At 37.2% G+C, this 25810-nt stretch overlaps 1 protein-coding gene and 1 non-coding gene across 3 annotated transcripts in view; both read right to left on the bottom strand.

Moving 5' to 3' along the window:
* The window catches only part of POC5 (POC5 centriolar protein), a 39125-nt gene extending 15114 nt beyond the window's left edge, over window positions 1-24011 (bottom strand). The window contains exons 1-8 of one of the 2 annotated variants that reach the window (XM_003920834.4): window positions 23895-24011; window positions 17682-17779; window positions 12272-12410; window positions 9960-10043; window positions 7108-7313; window positions 5262-5438; window positions 2809-2913; window positions 839-1018 (exon numbers count right to left, since the gene is read on the bottom strand). In XM_003920834.4, the coding sequence (XP_003920883.1) occupies window positions 839-1018; window positions 2809-2913; window positions 5262-5438; window positions 7108-7313; window positions 9960-10043; window positions 12272-12410; window positions 17682-17765 (975 nt within the window). In that variant the 5' untranslated portion in view covers window positions 17766-17779; window positions 23895-24011. The remainder of the gene's footprint in view (window positions 1-838; window positions 1019-2808; window positions 2914-5261; window positions 5439-7107; window positions 7314-9959; window positions 10044-12271; window positions 12411-17681; window positions 17780-23894) is intronic. The other variant, XM_010341081.3, reaches the window with a different exon arrangement.
* On the bottom strand, window positions 14296-14402 carry LOC120365670 (U6 spliceosomal RNA). Its single transcript, XR_005580557.1, has one exon. It is a non-coding gene; the product is annotated as a U6 spliceosomal RNA (small nuclear RNA).
* Window positions 24012-25810: the final 1799 nt, after the last annotated feature.

The raw sequence follows: 25810 nt of genomic DNA, 5'->3' as shown, positions 1-25810 counted from the left end.
GATAGCCCTCTCAGAAAAAAAATTACTACATATCTGCAATACTAACAATTTTTATAAAGTAAATGTTACCTTCTGTACTTGAAATGCAGAGTGACACAACTTTCCCCTAGGCCAAACCTCAGGGAACTGCATTTTTTTGCATGTCATTTTGAATTGCAGAAAATTATTTGTATTATGGAATTTATTTTTAATCTTAATAATCTAATAGTATAATGATGAGCTATTTTTTTCACTTTAATATTTAACTTCACGAGGCCTATTGCATTCTTTAGAATTGTTTTTATTTCATTTGGGTTCCAAATGTTTACCCTTGAAAACAGTGTTAATTTTATTATTAAAAGCCAATGGGAAAAAATAATTTCAATTTCTTTTTTTTTTTTGAGACAGAGTTTCACTCTCATCACCCAGGCTGGAGTGCAATGGCGCAATCTTGGCTTACTGGAACTTCTGCCTCCCAGGTTCAAATGAATCTCCTGCCTCAGTCTCCCAAGTAGCTGGGATTATAGGCATGTGCCACCACACCCAGCTAATTTTGTATTTTTAATAGAGATGGTGTATCACCATGTTGACCAGGCTGGTCTTGAATTCCTGACCTCAGGTGATCCACCCGCCTTGACCTCAGGTGAGCCACTGCGCCCAGCCAATAATTTCAATTTCGATACAACTATTTATATTAATCTTTTAAGAATATACAATAAACATTAATGTAAGAATAAACATTTTATATTTCTGTTTTCATTCTTGATTAAAGATCAAAAGAAGTCTATTCATTAATAGTGAGTCTACCCATCTTTTTATTCTATTAGAAGAAAATGAAAATCCAAAAAAAGATGCTTACCATAGCAAATTTGGCTTCATAATCATTGGAAATCTGGACACAAACTTCTTCAGCTCTTGCTTGACAAGCTCTTTCTACCACATCTTTCCACTGCTTTTGGACTATGGAATGCCAGCCTTTCCAGACTTTCTTAAGTAAAGCTCTCTGGTAGTACTGGTCAGCTAGCTTACCTTCATAAACCTAAATAAAAGTAAAAGATAACTTCAAAACACAGTGGGCTGCTGAATATATTGGTAGTAATAATAAATATAACATGGTGATAAGTATACATATATACATTATTTAATCCTGTACTATTTAATCCTGTACTATTCTCATCTTGCACACAGGAGAACAGGCTTAGAGAGGTTCAGAAACCTACACAGGTCACACAAAGAGGATGAGTAAAGCCAGACCTGCGTGACTCCAGAGACTGAGCTCTTATCCATTATATCATTGTTTTACACAACTAATCAAGTTAGGGGAAAAAAACCAAATGAAAGAAAATGAGCATATCACCACTTGCCATCTTAGTTATGAATTTAGTAGGACCAGGAGAATGACAGAGTGACCAGAAGGTAGGAAAAGGTGGTGGCTGTGGCTTCCGATGACACTGCTTTCTCTTCAGCTTGATGGCCACCACAAGCAAGATTAATTTATAATCTTGCCATCCTATATGGTGCCAATCCAAATAAGAATATACGCTATTCTTTTCATCAATGAGTTTAAATTCCTTTCAACAAGTAGTTCCAATTTTCAATTTCTTAAGTTTGAAAAACTATCCAAAAAGTGACGGTAGCCTCAACTATTCTGGCTAACGTTTAAAAATAAACATATATTCGCATTATTTTACTTGACAAGTTTCAGAAGAGAGTATATTCATTTTAACCAGCTTATGTAATGTGGATTTAATCTTTTGGGATTAATTTAAAAAATGAAAAAAACAATGTATTCTTAAAGGAGAAATCTTATTTCAGGATAAAGTAGGGCATCCCTAATCCAAAAATCTGAAACTTTTTGAGTTCCAGCATGACACCACAAGTGAAAAATTCCACAAAGAAGTATTTAACACAAACTTTGTTTCATGGACAAAATTATTAAAAATATTGTATACGATTACCTTAGGCTATGTGTATAAGGTGAAATATGAAACATAAATGAATTTTGTGTATAAGGTGTGATATGAAATATAATCTAAAATCCAAAATTCTCCTGGTGCCAAACATTTTGGATAAGGGACACACAACCTGTACTAGCTTTTTCCTTAAATACTAATCTCTTGGAAACTAAATACACAGAGATTACTCCATAGCTCACATGAATATACATGTAAAACATATATATTCATCTCCTATACTTACGTGTCTCTAAACTCTGTCTTCTTGTGGGATATAGATATACTCTCATACTTTTCCACTTTTGATACAATTTATTATTCTCTTTCAGTTCACTATTTACTGATATACCAAAACTCAGCTCTTAATTAAAAGATGTCCAAGTTTAACTGATATACTATAAGCTAAAGATAACTTTTAAAATGTTATACAGGCATGGCTTTCTCTAATTCTCACTCTATAATGAACTTTTATACTGTGATTTAATGTATAAATATAGTAAAGCCTCTGTATTCAGGCATTTAAAAAGTAGAAACAATACAGGAAGCATTTGATATGTTAAAGACTGTAATTTCTTTCTCCACATAACCATAACTGAGGGCCCATTTATTAAAAGGGTTCTATTACCAGGGCATTTACAATTTAGGAACAATCCTTATTAACCTACTATGAAACAGCAAATGATATATCTATTGTAATATATATTATATGTCTGTAAAATCTAAAATGTATTTTTCAAACCATATCGAAATCAAACTTCTTTGAAATAAGAGGAATATTAAATCGCAAATTCATTTTGAATTATTAGAAAACAATTATAATTAGTGATCCTGAACACTTTTGAATTCATCAGTGATCTTCTGCTTTTACACTTACGTCCTGTCTGGCTCTGACATGGCCGATTCGCCAGTGAAAGAATGTTCTCATCAATTCTATCTTTTCCTTTTGCTTGCCTATGGCATGAGACAAGCTAGAAATCACCTGTAAATAGTAATTAACCCAATTATTGTGATATTACAAAAACAGTAATTGGTAAAGTAATTTTTTCATGTATCAAAAAATGGTAGAGAGGATAGCTATGGATCACTACTATATTCATCAGTTAACCTCATAATTATCTTAAAAAATATGATAAAACTTTCTCACATGAATACACTAGCTATTAACTAATGAAAGGGAACAAAAGAAAGAAATCTTCATTATGTGTATATCTTGGTAATCACCAATAAAAAGTTTATGTATATGCAAATTAGATATTGACATTCAATTCAGGTAAAATAATTATACATTTGAAATTTCTGCTATATACACCATGTCTTTATTCACTAGATTTGAGGGCAGGGGCCAGAATATTTAGATATTTAAATATCTTTCTAGTCCCTATTGGATATAGAAGTTCCCCAAAAACTGTTCAATGATTTTCTGGATTAAACCTTTAAAAGCAAATAATAATTATATTATTTGCTTGTTAGTTATATGTTATACATATATAACTAACATGTTATACATATAACATTAATAACATATGACATGTTGTATATCATGTTATTAATAGTTACATGTTGACTCACTTCTTTAGTGACATTATTCTTGTTCTTAAAAAACAATTTAGAAGGCTTTAAAATCCTAACATTCTCTCTTATAAAGAACTGAATAACTGAAATACATTTCTAAAAATAGTTACATTAAAAAGAGATTTTGTAAATTGGGCACATTTACCAAGAGATATTTATACCTGTTCTTTAAATAATTTCCAAAGAGGAAAAGGGCATACATTCTAAGATACTGAAAATATTCTATGTATCAAGCTGAATGGTAGTACCTGTCTATCCACTGTATTCATTCTCATAAACTGAACACGATATCTACATTCTTTGTAATATTTCAAAATTTAAAAATTAAAAGTTAAAAACCATAGAACAGAATATTTAATATAACAAAGAAAATGACTGACATTAAAATCCATTGTTTCAAAAAAATCAAATTATATAAAATGTTCAATTTTATATGAAATCAAGATATATTTAAAAAAATTATAATCTTTAATTCATGAAAACAGTTAAGTGCTGCTTCTGCAGACAAGCAGCTGAGGCGTCTGCCCAAGTCCTCCTCCGCTGACCACCACCACCCTCCTATCTGTAAGTGGATGCCCTTCCAGACACCCATTTATATAGCAGGGCACAGACCTTTGCCTATCTGCTTTGTTCCAGGTACCGTGTCAGGAGGCAAAAAATTAGCACAGACTTGAATCTTACCCTCAAATTCTTACGAAGCTAATGGAAAGTGAAATAAAAAAAGTTTTCTGTGTTTATCAATAAAATGAAGAAAGCCTTCATTAATGAAAACACACCCATCACAGATAGAATTTGAGATGCTTGTAGCCAGTCATGGTGGTATGCATCTGTAGTCCCTGGAAGGGGCGAGGGCAGGAGGATCACTTTAGCCCAGGAGTTTGAGGTTGCAGTGAGCTATGATTATGCCTATGAATAGCCACTGCTCTCCAGTCTGGGCAACATAGTAAGACTCTGTTTCAGAAAGAAAAAGAAAAAAAAGAGTATGAAATGCTTAAAATGACCCCTAAAAGGATGGTTTAAAATGTAGATAATGCTGGTTCCCTGATGGTCTCTTAAGGTCAGTTTTAAGAAAGAAAAGATCTAGTTGTTTTTTTTTTTTTTTTGAGATGGAGTCTTGCTCTGTTACCTAGGCTGGAGTGCAGTGGCGCAATCTTGGCTCACTGTAACCTCCACCTCCCGTGTTCAAGCAATTCTCCTGCCTCAGCCTCCTGAGTACCTGGGACTACAGGCACACACCACCACACCCGGCTAATTTTTGTATTTTTAGTAGAGAGGGGGTTTCACCATGTCGGCCAGGATGGTCTTGATCTCCTGACCTCATGATCCACCTGCCTCGGCCTCCCAAACTGCTGGGATTACAGGTGTGAGCCACCACACCCAGCCAAGGAAGGAAAGATCTAAGGAAGATTAGAAAGAAAAAATTAGTGTATTTACAGTTAGCATATGCTCTTTTTAAAACAATTGTTTTAAATTGACAAATCACAGTTTTATACATTTATGGGTTACAAGGTGATGTTTTAATATAGTTTACAAAGCAAACACCCTTAAAACATCAAGAACATTGAAGTCAATGGTGAGGGTAAAATGACATTATGCTAGTATGTTTAATAGGAAGAATAAACCCAATGGCTATGAATTTTTTTTATCAGTTTCTTATAGAAACTGTATCTTGTATGAGCTAAATAATCATTTCTTGGAATTTTTTAGCAAGAGATTTAGTGAATCTCAGTTAAAAAGAAATATAAAAAAGAAGACCTCATCTTTTCTCTCAATGGAGATTTCAAAGGTTTTTTGCAGCTCCTTCAAGTCATTGATCTGATTACACAGTTGTTTTACATGTGCTGTGTGTTTTTCTTTCTCTTTTTTCATTTCCATTCGGTGCCAGTCAATAAAATTAAGTCTCCATTTACTTAGTTCAGATATGATGTTTGTCTGAAAAATATTGTGACAAAATTCATTAATATAACTTCTTAAAACTACACTGAAATTAAGAAACATTAAAAAAATCAGAATAAGCAATCAACACAAAAGCCATAAAACAATCAGAACACTCTAATAAAAATCATATGTAAGTTCAACAGTCACAGGTCTTTGCACTTTACATTCATACTACAGAAGCTAATTTTTCCCTATTTTAAGTAATTTTGTGTGAAATCGTGTTGTCATTTAAAAAAAATTCCAGGCCTCATTCACTATGTTCCTTTGTTTATTCAAGGATTAAATGTCCATATGAAGATGGATCAGGAATAAAGGGAAACACAGAACTACAGCATAGGCTAAGCCATACTGACCGGGAAGTTATTTAAATACAGGTGACAGTGGAAACCATGGGAGTTGATACTTTTTTCCCAAGCCATTTATCACAGATTGTTATCTGTTATAATAGACTAAGTTCTTTTACCCTACTGACTGGCATAAATAAAAAAGACCAAATAATCATTTGTTATTAAAAAAAAAAACCCAACAACATATTAACTAAACTATAAAAATTTAAATGGCTGGTGGTATAATAAATACTCCAACTGACTTACACAAGTATGTAACCTGTTCCAAGGTGGAAATGGTAAGAACTATGCTGAAGAATTATTTCTAGAATTTAAGGTTCCAAATGAGAAAAATATAAATGCCACAGAACTCATATGGTTATAATTTCTCTATGTATGTGAATATGCAACTTAGTTTTCTCAAATTATATGTTTCAGAAAAACAGTCATTTTCTCCAGTTTTTTAATAATAGCAAAAACAAAAACAAAAACAAAAACAAAAAAACTTGCCATTTCTGTAATACTTTGTTTTACTTAAAAAACAGTACTATCAAAATAAAAATCAACTTTTATAGATTTATCACTTATATATCATGGTTGCTGTAAGAGTAGCTATAAAATGAATATCCATTACAAAAATTGGATCTTTTGTTTAACATAAAAGGAGACATTGCCATTATCCACAACTATGATATGGTAAAGGCTCAGTATGTCTGTTACACACAGGCTTAGCCATTCAAAGCATCTTTGAAATTCAGTGGAGCATGTAGAACTGTTGCAGCAACCACTTAAAACCTGGCAACTCAAAGTACAGTTTCTGAACCAGTAGCATCACCTGGGAGCCTGACAGAAATGAGATCACATGGACACAGGGAAAGGAACATCACACACTGGGGCCTGTCAGAGGATGGGAGAAAAGGGAGGGAGAGCATTAGGATGAATACCTAATGTGGGGCTTAAAACCTAGATGACGGGTTGATAGGTGCAGCAAACCACCATGGCACATGTATACCTATGTGTAACAAACCTGCAAGTTCAGCACATGTATCCCAGAACTTAAAGTAAAATAAAAAAACAAACAAGAGTAAAAACAAAAAAAGAGAAAAGCATAATCTTAGGCCCTGCTGAAGACCTACTGTGTATGAAGCTATAGTTTAACAGGCTCCCTCATGATTCATAAGTACATTAAAGATTGAGAAGCAAGACTTAAGACACTGAACTGATCTCAGGAAACAAAAGATAGAAAAAGTTTAATTCAAAAAAAAAAATCAACATATAAACGAGAGTAAAACAATTACATTACATATTAAACAACTGTAATTGAACAACTGCAGTACCTTAAGACCTGAACTCCAAAGATCAAGTACGTTTTCCATCTTCTGAAGGTTTTCATCAGAAACAAGAAAATCGCTCACAACTATTTCAGGGACATCTGTATGACTAGAACTTGTTGCTGGTGAGGAAGAGTCAGCTAAAAGGTGTGAACTGAAAAAATCCATGACTGGGTGAGAAGGCTTCCTTGGTGATAATACTGGTGACGACTCTAGAATAAAAGAAAAGTTGTAGCCGTGAAGCCAAATTGAAAATAACTCAAGTTGGTAAGGAACGATACTGGAAGGCTAAAAGACGTCTGCTACCTATGGAGGCTGAGAAAAATGTAGAGAAAACTACCTTTCAGGTGTACCTTAATCTATTTTTAATTTCAGTATTGCCACTGATTTAGCATGGACTGGCATGAGATACCTCCTATATTCCCAATCCCTTCTCCCCCAGCAAATGACCTCTATCCCAAATACAGATCCTTCATATATCCAGGTCCAGCCGGAGCTGAAACTATCATCATCTGTATCATATCACCATTAATGAAGTGCTGTTTCTGTAATAAAAACATTATAAAGATTAATTCTCATAATACATGCTACCCCAAAAAAATAGGTATTATTATCTCCATTTTACTGATGAGAAACTGAGGTTCAGAAACAGTTAAGTAATTGGCCAAGGTCAGTGTGGTTGTATATAGGTCAATATTACTCTATAAGTTCATCACTGTAATTGGTTTTAATACTACTAAAATTCAACAATGTAAGTAGAAAAAGACTCATAATTTAGTTTTTCAGATACTCTGTTGTAAGTACTCTGTTAGGCTTCAATATATAGGTGAGAAATATACACATCTCTATATGTATGTACAAATATATAACTCAAATGCCCTGGCCACATACAGGGAGGTGGGGGAGAGTCAGGGCCCTAAAGAGGACTGGAATCTATTTCTAAAAAAAGTACTGAAAGGCTGGGCGTGCGGCTGACACCTGTAATCCCAGCACTTTCGGAGGCCGAGGTGGGCGAATCACAAGATCAGGAGTTCGGGACCAGTCTGGCCAACATGGTGAAACCCCATCTTTACTAAAAATACAAAAAATTAGCTGGATGTGGTGGCTCATGCCTGTAGTACCAACTACTCTGGAGGTTGATGCAAAAGAATTGCTTGAAGAATTCTTTTGTTCGAGCCAGAGGTTTCAGTGAGCTGAGATCACACCACTGCACTCTAGCCTGGGTGACAGAGCGAGACTCTGTCTCAAAAAAAAAAAAAAAAAAAAAAGCACTGGAACACAAAAAAGGTAATATTTTCTCACACATTTATGCTGGAATTACACTGTCATCATTTGTCACATATCTCACATTTGCTATGAGCATCCCAATAACAAAAGATGGAAGAGCTTTCTTCTTACTTGAATGAAAGATGAGTCTATAACTTGTTACTTATAAGTAAATCTTTCAAGAACTGTTTTTAAACATTTTTAAGATTTTAATTTTTTTTGCAAACATATTTCTGCTTATGTAAAGGCTTTTCTGCAAAGGGGAAAATAATTCCTTAATATTTGTGTTGTGTATAAAAAATGTAACACAAGGTTTGGGGTAGTCACACTAGGACTACATGTTCTGAGGATGGTTAAGAAACCCAAAGGACAGGTGAAATGACAAAGTACATGAATATTCTCTTTTACTCAATTTTGCCAACTAGATCTGTACTCACAAAGAAAGTAATATACTCAATAGACTGAAAATGCTTTTCAATGAAAAAAAAATCTCAACACTCACCTTTTAAGAAATGCAATCATGTAACTTCAAAACTTGTCATGAAAGGTTGTACATGAAAGGTTGTCAGAGATTATGCTGCCTAAGACTTCTACTTACAAGTGAGGAAACTAAGGGATACAGGCATTACTTAAGTGGTGGCAAAAATGGTTACCACATTAAAATAACATTAAATAGAAAAATATTAAACAATATTACATTTTTATTATTTTAATTATTCTGACTAGTCAAGAAAAAAGTTTCAGTGCAGTTCTAGTATGCTTTTCAAAGCTCTTTAAGGCCAGGCATGGTGGCTCATGCTTGTAATCCCAGCACTTTGAGAAGCCAACAAAGGTGGATCACTTGAGCTTAGGAGTTTGAGACCAGCCTGGGCAACATAGTGAGATCCCATCTCTACAGAAAATTTAAAAATTAGCTGGGTGTGGTGGCATGTGCCTGTAGTCCCAGTTACTGGGGGAGGGGGTACTGAGGCAGGAAGATTGTCTGAGTCCAGGAGGTTGAGGCTGCAGGGAACTCTCCACTCAAGCCTGGGTGACAGAGTAAGATTCTGTCTCAAAAACAAAACAAAATAACAAAAACAACAACAAAAAATCCCCCTCCACAAACCTCTTTAAGGCTTGTTAATCTTTCTTTTCAACAAAGACAAAGCAGACTTTAAAAAAAAACACTAAATGATAGAACAGGTGGCATAAAGATAGGATGAAAATCCTTACATTGGTACGCAAATGCCTGAAAACTGGGAAACAGTGCATTGGTTTACATAAAAACTTGAATTGGCCAGACCATCTAATATCCCATTAAATCTTTTAAAAGTTAGATTTGTAACTTAGCAATTTTAAGAAAGGATATTACTCTAACTTAGCAATTTTAAGAAAGGACACTACACACTATAATGCATTAACCTGTCTTAATTGTACTATTGTCAGATCTTATAAAATTATTTAAAATATTATCATTTAAATTAGCAACAACAGCATTTTAAAATCCTGCCAATAAGTAATATGCTGAAATTATTTCTCTTACTACATAGAAAATAATCATTAAACCACAAAATGTTGTATATTAATACAAATAAGCTAAGGAAAAATCATACCATCTGTTTTTGAATTACTTGAAATATTAAAATCACATCCTTTTCCAACTTCCATTGCAGGTTCTCTTACTTCAGAGTTACTTCCTGCCAAAAGGAAAGCTTTTTACAATTAAACTGAACCACTCTTAAATAAGAGGTCTAATCATACATAATTTAAGAAGGTGGCAATACAAAAGTAAGATTTTAGAACAAATAAAGTACAACATGCTGTGGATGTAGGACCACTAAAACAAAGAACAAGAAGAGATAAAAATCTGAGACTAGAAAAAGACTTAACTGTATCACCGATAAGCTCCATCTTACACACCAAATATAGATGAGAGATAATGTAGTCTACTATAGCACTCAGTTCACACTAAGAGCATAAGTGGGTGAATGACATTAGAACTTAGAAAAGGATCTGCTCTTTTATGACACTGAGTATTTCCAGGGTCCTGCTCCTTTTCACTAGCTGCAGTCAAACTAAAGTGGCAGGGCTGTCTTGCTTCCACTTCAGGAACCTGTAGTCAACAGATAGCAAAAAGGAAACTGGGAAAAACCTCTCAAGAATAGCTGTTACAGGCTTGTATTTACTTTGCCAGTTTCCACATAACATGCCTTATACCAAGCAACTGAGATACCGAGAATAAAGAGAAGGTGTGATGATGAATTTACATAGCAGAGTTGAACAAAGTCTACTTGTGAATCAAAACGACTAAAGGATATCTAAACTTACTATATATTGTTATGTTTTAATCTCAAATCCTTTTTGGAAATGTTAAAGAATAAATAAATGAATAGTAACTTACATAGCGGTCTTAAATCCCAGGTGATTACCTTGAATTGCTGAAAATTTGGAGCAAGGGAAGGCCCCCGTGCTGGGTCACTGGGAACAACAGTACAGTAGTACTGTTGGTAGTGGAAAAGGAAACAAGCTTTTGGTAACCCCCTTAGATACAGGGTTACAATGCTGATTTCCCTATTTAAATTTATAGAAGAGTACACAGTGCTTTGAGTTTGCTCAGCAGGAATTGTATGCTGAGGGATGTAATCAAACTCAAGATCACTGATGTAGAATGAATTATATCTAAGGTTCATATCTCTTGAAGATCACTACAATTTGCGTAGCGTTGAAGTAAATACTTTTATTTTCAATTACAGTATCATGAGAGTTTTTTTTTTTTTTTAAACAGAGTCTTGCTCTGTCACCCATGCTGAAGTGTAGTGGCATAATCATGGCACACTGCAGGCTTGAACTCCTGAGCTCAGGCAATTCTCCCACCCCAGCCTCCCAAGATGCTAAGACTATAGGCTGCTATGCCTGGCTAATTTTTTGGTTAATTTTTTTGTAGAGGTGGAGTCTTGTTATATTTTCCAGGCTTGTCTCAAACTTCCGGGCTCAAGCAGTCCTCCTGCCTCAGCCTCTCAAAGTGCTGGCATTATAAGCATTAGCCACTGCCTGGCCTATACTTTTAAGGCTTTCATCCTGTGGTCCCATTTGTTCTTCCACTGCAATAGGCCAAAGACCGAGGAGCAGTGAAAAATCCAGTCTACAAAGAGTGAGACAACAGACACTAGGGCTATGACTTTGCAGAAACCCAGGAGCCTTTGGCCTGAGTAGCCTGTGTCATGTGCCTTCAAGGACAGGGATCCTTGGAGTTATGCCTATAGTGTGATGACTGCTCCTTATCAGGGCTGTTTTAGGAAGGCTTTCTGTACCCTTTGAAAGAACATTTATTTAGAGTTTGGGATGCTGTCTTTACCTGAATAAGGAATGGAGGAAAAAGGAGCTTCATCCTCCTTTCTCCACTGTTCACTTATCTGTCAACACACATCCTGGTTTGTAGTAGCTTTCAGTTCTGTTGCTAACATGGTCCATAGATGGGTTCACCTTTGTGATAATTATCCAAACAGTCCTCCATGCCCACATAAACACTGCTGATAAAGTAGCATGTGGTTTGTAATTTAAGGGACTCTCGGGGCTACCATCTTTAATTTTAGGCTTGGGCATTTAGTTTTCAAGTTAATCCTGATATAAAACTGTTGGAACAAGTACTGAGATATGACATACCTAAAAGCCATGCAGTTGCTATAGTGTTGCTTCAACTTTATTATTCTTCATAAAAGTAACAGTCAAATGAATTTCAAAGAAAAATCAAGCTGTCATACAAGAGTCAGGAATAACATATTAAAATGTGAGAAGCTCCCCTAGATGATATTAATACACATAAATGGTTGAGAAGAATCACTGACCTTAGCATTTTCACAATCCTAAGTATCATTAATAAACTCAATATCTTAAATTAAGATATAACTTGAAAAATATATATAACCTTGACCATGAAGAATATCATGAACTGAAGAAATTCTGACATCTGGCACCACTTCTGCCTTAGGATGAGCTGACTGTGAAGCACCGGAATCAACATTTGGAGTCATTATAGCATAACGAAGCAGTTCTTCATATTCTTCCTAAGAGAGGCAGATAAACAATAATGTAGCATAACAGTTACAATGTTATAATATATTCAACCGAATTTTTTAAAGAAATTTAATTACCATAATAGAGTCACATGCTGATTATATCACAAGGTTTTAGCACTTATTCCAAGCTTGAGTTCTTTGAGTGCTGCTTGTGTGATTTTTACGTTTATGATTAACAATTTGAAGAGGGCTATGCACAGTGGCTCATGCATGTAAACTCAACACTTTGAGAGGCTGAGGCAGGAGGATGGCTTGAAGCCTTAGCAACAAAGTGAGGCCTCATCTCTATAAAAAAATTAAAAAAAAAATTGCTAGGTGTGGTGGTGTGCCTATAGTTCCAGCTACTCAGGAGGCTGAGGTAGGAGGACTACTTAAGCCTAGGAATTGGAGGCTGCAGTAAGCGATGATCATGCTGCTGCACCCCAGCCTGGGTGACAGAGCAATATCCCATCTCTGGGGAAATAACAACAAAAAAGCCTGAAGAGGTGATAAGATTTGGTGAATCAAAAATTTTCTATCACTTATTTTCCTGTCAGAACAGTTCAATTGAAGATGAGACATGCTACTAAAAAGATACCATTTTCAGAATTTTAAAAATAATATGTAACCCAAACAAAATATAGAAGCAAATTGGATATTTAAGCTCATAAAACTGCAATGGCCTTCTATCACCCCCCAGTTTCAAATGAGCATTTATTAAGACAGCTTAATTGTTTTTATTAACTGACGCTATAAGAAGCAAATGTCACATATTTGAATTAATTTACAAAATAAACCTATACAATTGTAGTTGTTTTTATCTGCTTTTTATATTGGAATTTTAAGTAAAATTGTTTAAAAAGAGGTTTATGCTTTTACATATTTGAAAACTGCTAGCTTTTATGGCAATTACATGTACAAGAGTGACCTGGTTTGCACTTCAACCTTAATTTACCTTTTTTTTTTGAGACTGAGTCTTGCTCTGTTTCCCAGGCTGGAGTGCGGTGGCACGATCTCAGCTCACTGCAACCTCTGCCTCCTACGTTCAAGCAATTCTCCTGTTTCAGCCCCCTGAGTAGCTGGGATTATAGGTACATGCCACCATGCCCGGTTAATTTTTGTATTTTAAGTAGAGACAGGGTTTCACCATGTTGGTCAGGCTGGTCTCGAACTCCTGACCTCTTGACCTGCCCACCTTGGCCTCCCAAAGTGCTGGGATTACAGGTGTGAGCCACCGTGCCCAGCCTGATTTACAAATTTAACATAGATACTTACACAGTAAACATTAGGTATAGCAAATACTGATATTTATATATTTTAAGGCTAATGACAGAAGAGGAAGAGAGAAGTATTTAGAAAATTCAACCAGAGGCTGGGCCAGGTGGCTCATGCCTGTAATCCCAGCACTTTGGGAGGCCAAGGTGGGCAGATTGCTTGAGCTCAGGAGTTCAATACCAGCCTGGGCAACACGGTGAAAGCCCATCTCTACTAAAATACAAAAAAATTAGCCGGGTGTGGTGGCATGTGCCTGTAGTCCCAGCTACTTGGGAGGCTGAGGCAGGAGAACTGCAAGTACCTGCGGGGGGCAGCGGTTGCAGTGAGCTGAGACTGCGCCACTGCACTCCAGCCTGGGTGACAGAGCGAGACTCCATCTCAAAAAAAAAAAAAAAAAAGAAAGAAAGAAAGACAATTCAACCAGAATTTCCTTCATATTGTTAGTGATGTCACCTTCATGAGAATAAACATCTCAGTTTTTAACTTACATTTTCTAGCAGCAAGTAAAAATCAGTATTTACATAATGGTTTCACTAAGGCAGAAGGCTCTTATTAGGAAACAAATCATTTAGGATATCACAATACAGTGTTTATTTATAAAACTTAAAAAAATTCTTAAAAAATTATGGAATGCTTCATGAATCTGTGTGTCCTCCTAGCACAGGGGCCACACTAATCTTCTCTGTGTAGTTCTAATCTCAGTATATGTGACACCAAAGCGAGCACCGACACTGAGCTTTTACATTGACGAAAGTAACTATGATTATTTAAATAGATGTAAATATTCTTAAGTTAAAAAAAATACACTCCCTAAAGCATATTGGTTTTCCAGTTGTTAAAATAAAAGGAAATTCCCAAAGAGTTTGACAAATTGGGGCCATAGAGAAGACATTTACTAGTTCCCATAAACCTGAATATGTGAGTTGGTCCTAATACACTAATACATAAAATTTCAAGTGCATAGAGACTGTAACGAATCCAGCAGCATCCATTTCTTTTTTATTTCTTTAAGTTAATAAAGCCCCAGGGTTTGATTTGGGCAAATGGCTACTCGGCTACATTTCCCAGCCTCCTCTGCAGCTAGGTGTGGCCAAGAGACTGGTCTCTGGGATTCAAATGGAAATGATGTGTACCGCTTTAGGTGAAGTACTTAAAAAGGAAGCTACTTCCTTCTAGTCCCCTCTTCCCATGGGCTAGAGGTGGTGCACTGTCAGTGCACCAGCACCTGACAATGCAAACACTGTCAACAGCTCATGGCACAGCAACAAGAGAGAAGGGATTGGGTCCTCAGATGACCTCAGGACTATGTATCAACTCAGAATTTACAAGAGAGAATCAAACTCTAAGGCACCCACTTGAGTCACCCTTATTTGGCTTCTGTTAAAGCACTATTATACATCCCAAACAGCCTAAGTAAATGTTTGATTTTGGCTAAGAATATATAAAAGTGTGGCTGTTATGGAGTTTTGGACGCTGAATGTTAGTGTCCCTCCAAAATTCATATGCTGAAGTCCTAATACCCAGTGTGGCTGCATTAGGAGATGAGGCCTCTAAGAAAGTAGATGAGGTTAAGTAAGGTCATTGGCTGGGGCCCTGACCTGATAGAATTAATGTACTTATCAGAAGAGACACCAGGAAGCTTGTGCTTTCTCCTTCCCCCTATACATACTGTACTAAGGAAAGGCCATGTGAAGACACACAGCAAGAAGGCAGCTGTCTGTAATCCACGAAGAGAGCCCTCACCAGAAACCGACCCTACTGGACTGTGATTTGGGACTTCTAGCCTCTAGAACTGTGAAAAAATAAATGTCTGTTATTTAAGTCTATGAATTTATGGTATTTTGTTATGGTAGCCTGAGCCGATTAATATGATGGTGATCTTATATTGTGAGGTTCATAAACTTTTTATAGAGTGTCCCCACTGTGGTGGCAGTTCCAACTAGATTTAGCCAAGTTAGCTCTGCTCAGAGTTAGCCTATCACCACCTCAGGCCTGTAGGAATGGAGAAAGAAGTGGAAGTCAGTGGCTTTCGCTTATGGCTTCCCTAGTCTAACTCTGCTCTGGATAAGAGAAGGAAAAAAAGACACAAATGTACATTTCAAATCATATATTTTATACATATTAACATTTTTCGTGTATTTTTCCACAATTGCTATGGCTTAAAGGGGAAATAAATAAGTATATGTCAACAGTATTCCATGACCATATATTTCAACTTATTTCAAGAAAAGCATTTAAAAAAATCAGTTACTTAAATGACTGTTTTAGAGTTTCATATATGTAGATACAGGCCAAATGAGTTATTTAAAAATAAGAATTTAAAATTAAGAATTAAAATAAATAACATTGCTTTTCTTGATTGCCAAACATAACCTGTGTTAAGATAAAGAATTCTGGAATAACATTCAAAACTTGTAATTTTGTCCCCCTTTCTAACCCCCAAGAGCTGAACTTATAAGACTCTGAAATATTGCTCCATCCATGCCTCAACCATTATAGTCAGGGCAACTTGGCTGACAGGAACTGCGGTTCGAGGAAATCTTTGGTGTGTAAGCACTATGCATGCTGCCCATCCCTCAGCATTTACCATCTTCTGGCTTGTGAAGCATTTGCACAACAGAATGTCCCTTAAGAGGAATATTGATTTATGAGGGGCTTTGGTATTAAATATTTGGATTTACTTATTTACTACATATGTAAAAATATATATTTTATGTTATTTTTAAGATTATTTTTTGTATTTATATTTTGAAATGTTTTCGGTAGTGAAACCCAAACTAATGACACTGTATCTACAGGGAATATGGAGAGGCTTTCAACTTCAGTCCAAGAACAAGCAGGATCATAAGCTGAGGGTTACTAATAGACTCTCAGTTGGGCTTACGTTATAAGCGGGTAATCAATAACACAAAGTGATTTCTGGCAGGGTCTTCTTCCATCTCTCTAAAATTCCACTCTAGAGATTTATTCTTTTGATTTAAAGCTTTGTCTCTTGACACAATGACAATCTGAGTGCTCACAAGGTGTTTACATTTTAGTATAAATGAGTTAATCAGTTCTATCTTGAAGTTTTAATCAGACAGCTATGAAGGGTGGAGGGAGTACCGGCACCTGAAGAGAGGACTACATGGGAGAGGTACCATCAAAAGGAAAGGCTAGGGTGCAACAGCTATGTCACAACTCCAGACTACTTTTATCCTAGTAAATATTCAGATATTTCCCAATACCTTCCCCATTTCAAGATCCACAATTTCAATTAAAGGAACAAATTTGATTCGTAAAATATTTTCCTAAAGCTTTTCTCATTTTATACAGAATCAATAAGAATTTCCCATGCTTAGGCATAAATAGCCTTTTCCCCTTGAGTAATACAACTATAAAATTTAAGATATACCATGTCATTATTTTCTCATTTAAAATCTACTCCAGAAATCTAAATCCATATTTTTGATGATGAAATATTTAGAAATAAAAGACATTTAAAACTCTTCATGTAAATACCATACCTTCTATAGTCAACTGACCCATTTCATTTTATCTGTCAATGTCCAGATCCTGGGCAGCAGACTGTACTGAATGTTGTGGCAACAGAGACTAGACCTCAGCAAGTAGAACACAAGGGAATCCTGAGCTCTAGAACTGGATGGCCTGATACTGTATTAATTTGCATTAGAAGTGAAAGTAGCATTCACAAGAGGTAGCTAAAATGAAAAAAATTTAAAGAAAAAAATGTTTCTTGAACATTTCAGTTTCGCCTCTTAACTGTGTTGGTCAAAGCCTTTGTATAGAGTGTTTGAAGAGTTCATCAATATTTTCTGACAAGTTAAAACAATGTAAAGTAACTCCTAATATTGGTACAGTAATTCCTAAAGTTTGATATTATTACAAATTGAAAAACTCCTTTATAAATGGAATAAAAAGATAAATAAAAATTCCTAGTTTTCCCTTACATTCATTTGTTTAAAATAAGAAAAAGTCATGACAAATTTAGAAATTTTTTCCTACCTGAAGATCCAGAGAGACAACACTGCCTTGATGGGAGTCACTTTGTACAACTGGAAGTGAGTATTTCTCCTCATCTGTTGACATTCTGCACAAATACTCTAAAACAAAAGAAGCTGTTAGCTTTTTTCCTTGACATTTAAACTAAGATAAAATGCTTTCTAGATATATATAAGTGCAACAGTATCCAAATCTGCAAACAATCTTAATGTGATATATTAAAATCATTCATTCAACACATTGAGTGTCTATTGGCAAAAATCACTGTGAAAAAAAATAAAGAACCAATTCCAATATTGGTGAGTTTATAATATAGTCAGGGAGATGAGACAAATACATGAAAGGTTAAAGAAAAACAGAGGGAAAATCCCCAGTGGGGCCTGTTGAGGATAATAGATGGTGATCACTGTCCTTAAGCAATGTGTGACAACCTGGGTGTTGTGTACTTTCCTGTAAGATACTGAATCAAGAGAGAACAAACAACTTGTGCAAATTTCCTTCTAGGGAAACTTACATTTAGAAATATTATTTTAAGAAAAGTGAGCTTATACAGAACAGAATCAAATACAAGCATAGAAAATTTGTTGACAGCCCTAAGCAAAATATTATTGAAAGTACTTTTAGTAGTAAGTAACCAAATAATTTAAAAAACAAATAGTGACTATTTGAATTATCTGTATATGTAATATGTAAGACATAGGTCAGGAATGTAAAATAAGTCCTTATTCTTAAGGAGTTTACAATCTGTAAAGAGGGCCAGACTTGTACATTATGTAAGTGATCAACTGATGACTAAACTGCTGATAGGCCCTAAAATAACAGAGGTACAGAGTAGAGAGGTAGGTGTATCTATTTTTCATGGGGTAGGATTGCATGACTGTAAATAAGCAGGAAAGGAGGAAGAGAAAGCTTTTAGAGACGATGACCCAGGTATTGAGACCTAAAAGATGAGCAGGTCTCATCCTGAAAGATGGAGAAAAGGTATAAACAGAAGTGAAGATATTCTAGGCAGTAGAGTAATGTAAGCAAAGACACAGAGTCATGGACACATATGTCAGGAATAGCAAGGAGTTTGATAAGGCTAAACCAATGGGTGCAAAGCAAAGACTGGCTAAAGATGAAACAAAAAGTAAAGAGCAGCCAGTTGGAAGGTCAAGATTTATCATATTAAAAATCGGGGTGTTTATTCTATACAAGTTATTAAAATATTTTTTTAAAAGTTACATGATAAGAAAGATCATTCCAGCAGCACTGAGGGTTAATTTGGACATGAAGAAAGAGAGATCAGGCCGGGTGCAGTTGCTCGCACCTGTAATCTTAGCACTTTGGGAGACTGAGGCGGGTGGCTCACCTGAGGTCAGGAGTTTGAGACCAGCCTGGCCAACGTGGCAAAACTCCGTCTCTACTAAAAATACAAAAAAAATTAGCCAGGTCTGGTGGCAGCCACCTGTAATCCCAGCTACTCAGGAGGCTGAGGCAGGAGAATTGCTTGAACTCTGCGGGTAGAGGTTGCAGTGAGCCAAGATCACACCACTGCACTCCAGCCTGGGTGACAGAGCTTGACTCTGTATCAAAAAAAAAAAAAAAAAAAAAAAAAAAAAAAAGAGAGCTCTTTTTTTTTTGGATCAATTGAGAGCTGACTGCAATAGTCCAAGAGATAAATGTTCTCTTTGATAGTACTTAAGGAAATAAATGACCTAAGTCTAGGAAGATCAATGGGAAGGTGGTGGAGGGTGTGACTACAAGACAGCTGTGCTATGGTAAGAGAAAATGATCAATGATTGATCAAGGGGTTAAAAAGAACTGTTGATGGCTTCTAGATCTCTGGTTTGGGTAACTAGATGGATAGTGTCACTTACCAAGGCAAGGAAGGTAGGAAGATGAGCAGGTTGGGAGGAAGGACAATGAGTTCCATATCAGATGAGTTAGGTGTGAGGTTGCCTCTGAGGCACCACGGTAAAGCTGCAGGTATGTAGTCTGTGGTCACACTGGCTATACAGTAACCCACTCCAAGGACTGCCATTCACAATAGCTACACTGTGAATGGTGTTTCCTGGAGTTAAGCATTGTGGGAGCCCTGCATTGGAGGTATAAGTTAGAGATCCAGTTTGAGGAATTATCAGCATAATAGGAACTGCTGAAAAAAGGGAATGGATGAGATCACCTACAAAAAGAAGTGTGAGAAAAAGTTTTTAGCCTGAGGTCCTGTATTAGTATGTTCTCACACTGCTATGAAGAACTGCCCCAAACTGCATAATTTATAAAGAAAAGAGTTTTAATTGACTCACGTTCTGCATCTCTGGGGAGGCCTCAGGAAACTGACAATCATGGCAGAAGGGGAAGCAGGCAAGAGGACTGCCCTTATAATCCAATCACTTCCCTCCCTCTACACGTGGGGATTACAATTCAAGATGAGATTTGGGTGGGAACACAAAACTAACCATATCATGTCCATACACCTGACTTGTATGCAATATTTTATCATAAATGCTTATGTATATTTTTCTAGAAAGAAGATCTTTAGCTTTCAATATATCTTCAGAGGGGACCACAGCCCTAATACAGTTAAGGACTACTACTGTGAATGAGAAGAGGGTTAAAGCCAGAACCATTAACATCTAAAGGGCAAGAGAAGAAGAGCAGTCAGCAAAGGAAGTCAGAACATTAGAACTATGGGAGCAGGATCATAAAAACTTTGAGAACAGAGTTAGTTAGATGCCAAAGAACCATGAGGACTGGATAGAATTTGGCAATTTGGAGGTTGCTGAAACATGTGCTTGAACAATTTCAGTGAAAAGTAAAACCATTTTAGGTCTCAGTCACAGTGGGCTGAAAAATAAATAAGAAATCTCTTTGTAGGTCTCTAAGAACTTGCTTTATGAATGTGGGTGCTCCTGTATTGGGTGTATGTATATTTAGGATAGTTAGCTCTTCTTGTTGCATTGATCCCTTTACCATTATGTAATAGCCTTCTCTGTCTTTTTTGATCTTTGCTGGTTTAAAGTCTGTTTTATCAGAGACTAGGATTGCAATCCCTTTTCTTTTTTGTTTGTTTTGTTTTTTTGCTTTCCATGTGCTTCGTAAATCTTCGTCCATCCCTCTACTTGGAGCCTAAGTGTGTCTTTGCACATGAGATGAGTCTCCTGAATACAGCATACTGATGGGTCTTGATTCTTTATCCAATTTGCCAGTCTACGTCTCTTAACTAGGGCATTCAGTTCATTTACATTTAAGGTAAATATAGTTATACATGAATGATCCTATCATTATGATGCTAGCTGGTTATTTTGCCCATTAATTGATGCAGTTTCTTCATAGTGTGGATGGTCTTTGCAATTTGGTATGTTTTTGCAGTGGCTGATACTGGTTTTTCCTTTCCATAGTCAGTGCCTCCTTCAGGAAGTCTTATGAGGCAGGCCTGGTGGTGACAAAATCTCTCAGCATTTGCTTGTCTGTAAAGAATTTTATTTCTCCTTTGCTTATGAAGCTTAGCTGGGTATGAAATTCTGGGTTGAAAATTCTTTTAGGAATGTTGAATATTGGCCCCCACTCTCTTCTGGCTTGCAGGGTTTCTGCAGAAAGGTCTATTATTAGTCTGATGGGCTTCCCTTTGTGGGTAACCCAACCTTTCTCTCTGGCTGCCATTAACATTCTTTCCTTCATTTCAACTTTGGTGAATCTGACAATTATGCATCTTGGGGTTGCCCTTCTTAAGGAGTATCTTTACGGTGTTCTCTGCATTTCCTGAATTTGAATGTTGGCCTGTCTTGCTAGGTTGGGGAAGTTCTCCTGGATAATATCCTAAAGAGTGTTTTCCAGCTTGGTTTCATTCTCCCTGTCACTTTCAGGTACACCAATCAAACATAGGTTTGGTCTTTCAATATAATCCCATATTTCTTGAAGGCTTTTTTTGTTCCTTTTCATTCTTTTTTCTCCAATTTTGTCTTCATACTTTACAAAAGCAATGGCAACAAAAGCCAAAATTGACAAATGGGATCAAATTAAACTAAAGAGCTTCTGCACATCAAAAGAAATGATCATCAGAGTGAACAGGCAACCTACAAAATTGGAGAAAATTTTTGCAATCTATCCATCTCACAAAGGGCTAATATCCAGAACCTACAAAGAACTTGAACAAATTTACAAGAAAAAAACAACCCCATCAAAAAGTGGGCAAAGGATATGAACAGACACTTCTCAAAAGAAGACATTTATGCGGCCAAGAAACATATGAAACAAAGCTCATTATCACTGGTCATTAGAGAAATACAAATCAAAATCTCATTGAGATACCATCTCATGCCAGTTAGAACAGCGATCATTAAAAAATCAGGAAACAACAGATGCTGGAGAGGATGTGGAGAAATAGGAATGCTTTTAATACGGTTGGTGGAAGTGTAAATTGGTTTAACCATTGTGGAAGACAGTGTGGCAATTCCTCAAGGATCTAGAACCAGAAATGCCATTTGACCCAGCAATCCCATTACTGGGTATATAGCCAAAAGATTATAAATCATTCTACTATATTGACACATGCACACATGTTTATTTGCAGCACTGTTCACAATAGCAAAGACTTGGAATCAATCCAAATGCCCATCAGTGATAGATTGAATAAAGAAAATTGGCACATATACACCATGGAATACTATGCAGCCATAAAACAGAATGAGTTCATGTCCTTTGCAGGGACGTGGATGAAGCTAGAAACCATCATTCTCAGCAAACTAACACAGGAACAGAAAACCAAAGACCACATGTTCTCACTCACAAGTGGGAGCTGAACAATGAGAACACATGGACACAGGGAGGGGAACATCACACAGAGGGGTCTGTTGTTAGGGGTATAGGGGCTACGGGAGGCATAGCATTAGAAGAAATACCTAATTTAGATGACGGGTTAATGGGTGCAGTAAACCACCATGGCACATGTATACCTATCTAACAAATCTGCACATTCTGCACATGCATCCCAGAACTTAACAATATAATAAAAAAATAAATGAGATATAAGGAAACTGAAACAGAAAAGGAAGACACAGGGAAAAGTGTAAAATTAGAATGGAAACACAGGCTGGAACTAGATTGTGCAAAGGAAATTTCAACTTTTTCCGGTGAGTATCGCTGTGCATACACATGCTAAGTAAACTAAATCTCAGCTTGACTGTCTTTAGTTAAGCCAATTAGGGAGGATAAAATAAGCACATGTATCTGCAGCAAGGAATGGCTGCTTCACTGACTTCAAATCTACCACTGTGATAACTTGATCCATTTATATTTTTATTCACTTCTTCCTTCAGGATTTGAGACCAGGCAGGAAACAGGAGTGGGGAGCAGGGTGGTGCTGATTATTTTAAAAATGAGCTGGTAAGTATGGTCAGACTTCAAAAATTGTTTCTTAATATGGACACTGCAGACACAAAAAAACCCACCGCACTTTTGAAAATATGCCTTGCTTTATGCCAATAAGGTATGAGTTATTTGAAACTCTGGAACAGTAGCATTTTCCTTACTGTTTTTAGGTTCAGAAACAAAGGAGAAAAATGAAAACTGCTTTAATGGGTGGCAGATGTACATTAGCTCACTACATTTTCAGTTGTCTCTAACCCAAAGTATCAGAAAACAAGATCAAAACTTTTGTGTGCTTTTCTGTTGCCAGAGACATAAAATAACATCTTGGTAATTACCTGGCTGGCAGGAAAACAGGGGTATGGGAATTCAAATGGAACCCCCAAGAGGCAAAGGAAGAGTGAATTAACATGCAAACTAGGAGCAGGGTGACGTCCCCTGTGCCCTTCGCCAGGCCTAGCTGCACATAAGGAGGGGGGTGCGCCAGTCCCTCCAAAGGCAGGGACTGGAAGCAGAGGGGAAAAGCCGTTGCGGTAAGCAAATGCCAAAAGTTTTCTTTCATCATCTTCCGACCCAGCCTGTTTCAGCAAAAATCTTACTTAAGCACACAGAACTTTATACATGGTTATTCTTTTCCTACGTTTAAGTGACCAGAGCCTCTGGTGACAGTAATTGGTCAGCATCCCTCACTCCTGCCCTCTTCCCAGACGCTTCGGAGGGGAACCTTTGGGACCTTACAGCACAACCGCAGAATCACCGGTGTCTGAGAAAGAGCCCCAGGGGAGGAAGCCCGCGCCAAAGAACTTTAAATCTCACTCCACTACTTCCGCCAGGGACGCAAGGTCTGCTCGGAGCTCTGCTACCCACCGTCGCCAACCGCTACCAAATCCCGACTCTTCACTCTGCGCCTCCCAGCCGCCTGGCAGCCGCAGCCTCAGCAAGTACAGCCGCTACCTAGGAAGCAATCTGACAGTTTCAAACTGCAGGGAGGAATTAAGTACAGCCCTGTGCATTGGGCTTTTGCTTTAGCAATGTGTCATTTGATTGGTCCGCGATCTGGGGGGCGGAGCGTTGGGCCGCTCTCAGGGGAAGCCGGAATTACTTTGGAGAGCCCCGCCCCCTGGCTCCGCAGGTTGCGAGGGGGTGGGGTCCTAGGGAGCCACACCCAGCGCCCATGGGGTTTAAATACTGCGCGTGCTCGGATCTGTTGAGCGATTGCAGGCTGCTAAGCGGTTCCTGGAGCAGGTTTGGTTAGAGAATGTTGAGCAGGGCTGAAGTTTGCTGATGCTGTGTGCTGCTGGCTTTCAAGAATTCTTGTATCCTACGCGTGAGTCCTCATGCTTAAGTCTGCATAAGAACAATCCAGAATTTTGGGCCAGGTTTGGTGGTTCATGCCAGTAATACCAGCACTTTGGGTGGGTGGATCGTTTTAGCTCAAGAGTTCGAGACCAGCCTGGGGAACATATGGATACCCTTTCTGTATAAAAAATGAAAAGCAAAAACATCATCTGCATCCACAGATCCCCTGCAACAGAATCTCCTGGAGGTGCTTTTTAAACATAAAGATTCCTGATCGTTCTTTGTTGATTCCTTCCGTCGTGGGTACTGTCAGGAAATCTGAGTTGTTAATACACACTGCCAGTGATTCTGATGCAGGAGTCTGCAGGCTACGCTTTGAGAAATTGCTAGTGTGGGCCGGGTGCGATGGCTCATCCCTGTAATCCCAACACTTTGAGAAAACGAGACAGGCAGATCACTTGAGGTCAGGAGTTTAAGACTAGGCTGGCCAACATGGGGAAACCCCAGCTCTACTAAAAATACAAAAATTAGCCCGGCGTGGTGGCTCATGCCTGAAGGCTGAGGCAGGAGGATCTCCTGAACCCAGGAGGTGGAAGTTGCAGTGAGCTGAGATTGCACCACAGCACTTCTGCCTGGGCGACACAGTGAAACTCTGTCTTTAAAAAAAATCGCTAGTCTAGTTTTAACTAATTTCAAACGTGTCAGACTTCAAGGTGGCCCTTCTGGCAAAGTATTGACCTTAGACTCAGATCGTAATTATAATCTAGCTCTACCATCTACTCACTCACCTCGGATAATGCTACTCACATACTAAGGTGGTAGGAGATTAAAGGCATTAATACTAAAATACCTAACACACAAACATATAGTCTTTCAACTTATATTGGCAACAGATAGGCTAGAGGACATGAGGACCCAGATGGCAAATGTACCTAATTAGCCCAGACTGTGGTTCTCCAATCTGAAGAATAGATACTGGGATCTGGGTGAGTTTCCAGACTTTCTTGTGTTACCTCCAGGATGAGGTTTCTTTTTCTATGGATAGAAATGGCATAACCTGGGTCTCACTTATTTCATGTTGACAGAACCAGACTTCTACTTATACAAACAATGAAGTAAGAAGAACACCAGAAGTTTCTTTGGTGTAAATTATGTTTGTTACCTCCCACTTTTTTCATGCTTATTATAAAGGACAAATTCCTACTAATAGCTGCAAATTCATACTTGGTTCTAATACTTGTTTTTTAACTGAATTGCCTTTTGGTGCCCCCCAACACTATAATTGTTATGGAATCAACTTCTGGTGCCCTCCTGCCACTAGGTTCCAAGTTTCTATTTCCTGTCTTCCTTTTGGGGGAGGGAGGATATTTATTAAAAACAGTTTAGTGAGCAATTCCCATTCTTCTGTAAAACTATAGAGAGAAAGAGACAGAACCTGGTCTGGATGTTATGAATTTATAACTGATATCTTTCCCCAAAGTTCC

The sequence above is a fragment of the Saimiri boliviensis genome, chromosome 1, assembly GCF_048565385.1.
Source record: "Saimiri boliviensis isolate mSaiBol1 chromosome 1, mSaiBol1.pri, whole genome shotgun sequence".
Taxonomy (NCBI): domain Eukaryota; kingdom Metazoa; phylum Chordata; class Mammalia; order Primates; family Cebidae; genus Saimiri; species Saimiri boliviensis.
This window is presented reverse-complemented; position numbering and strand designations above follow the sequence as displayed.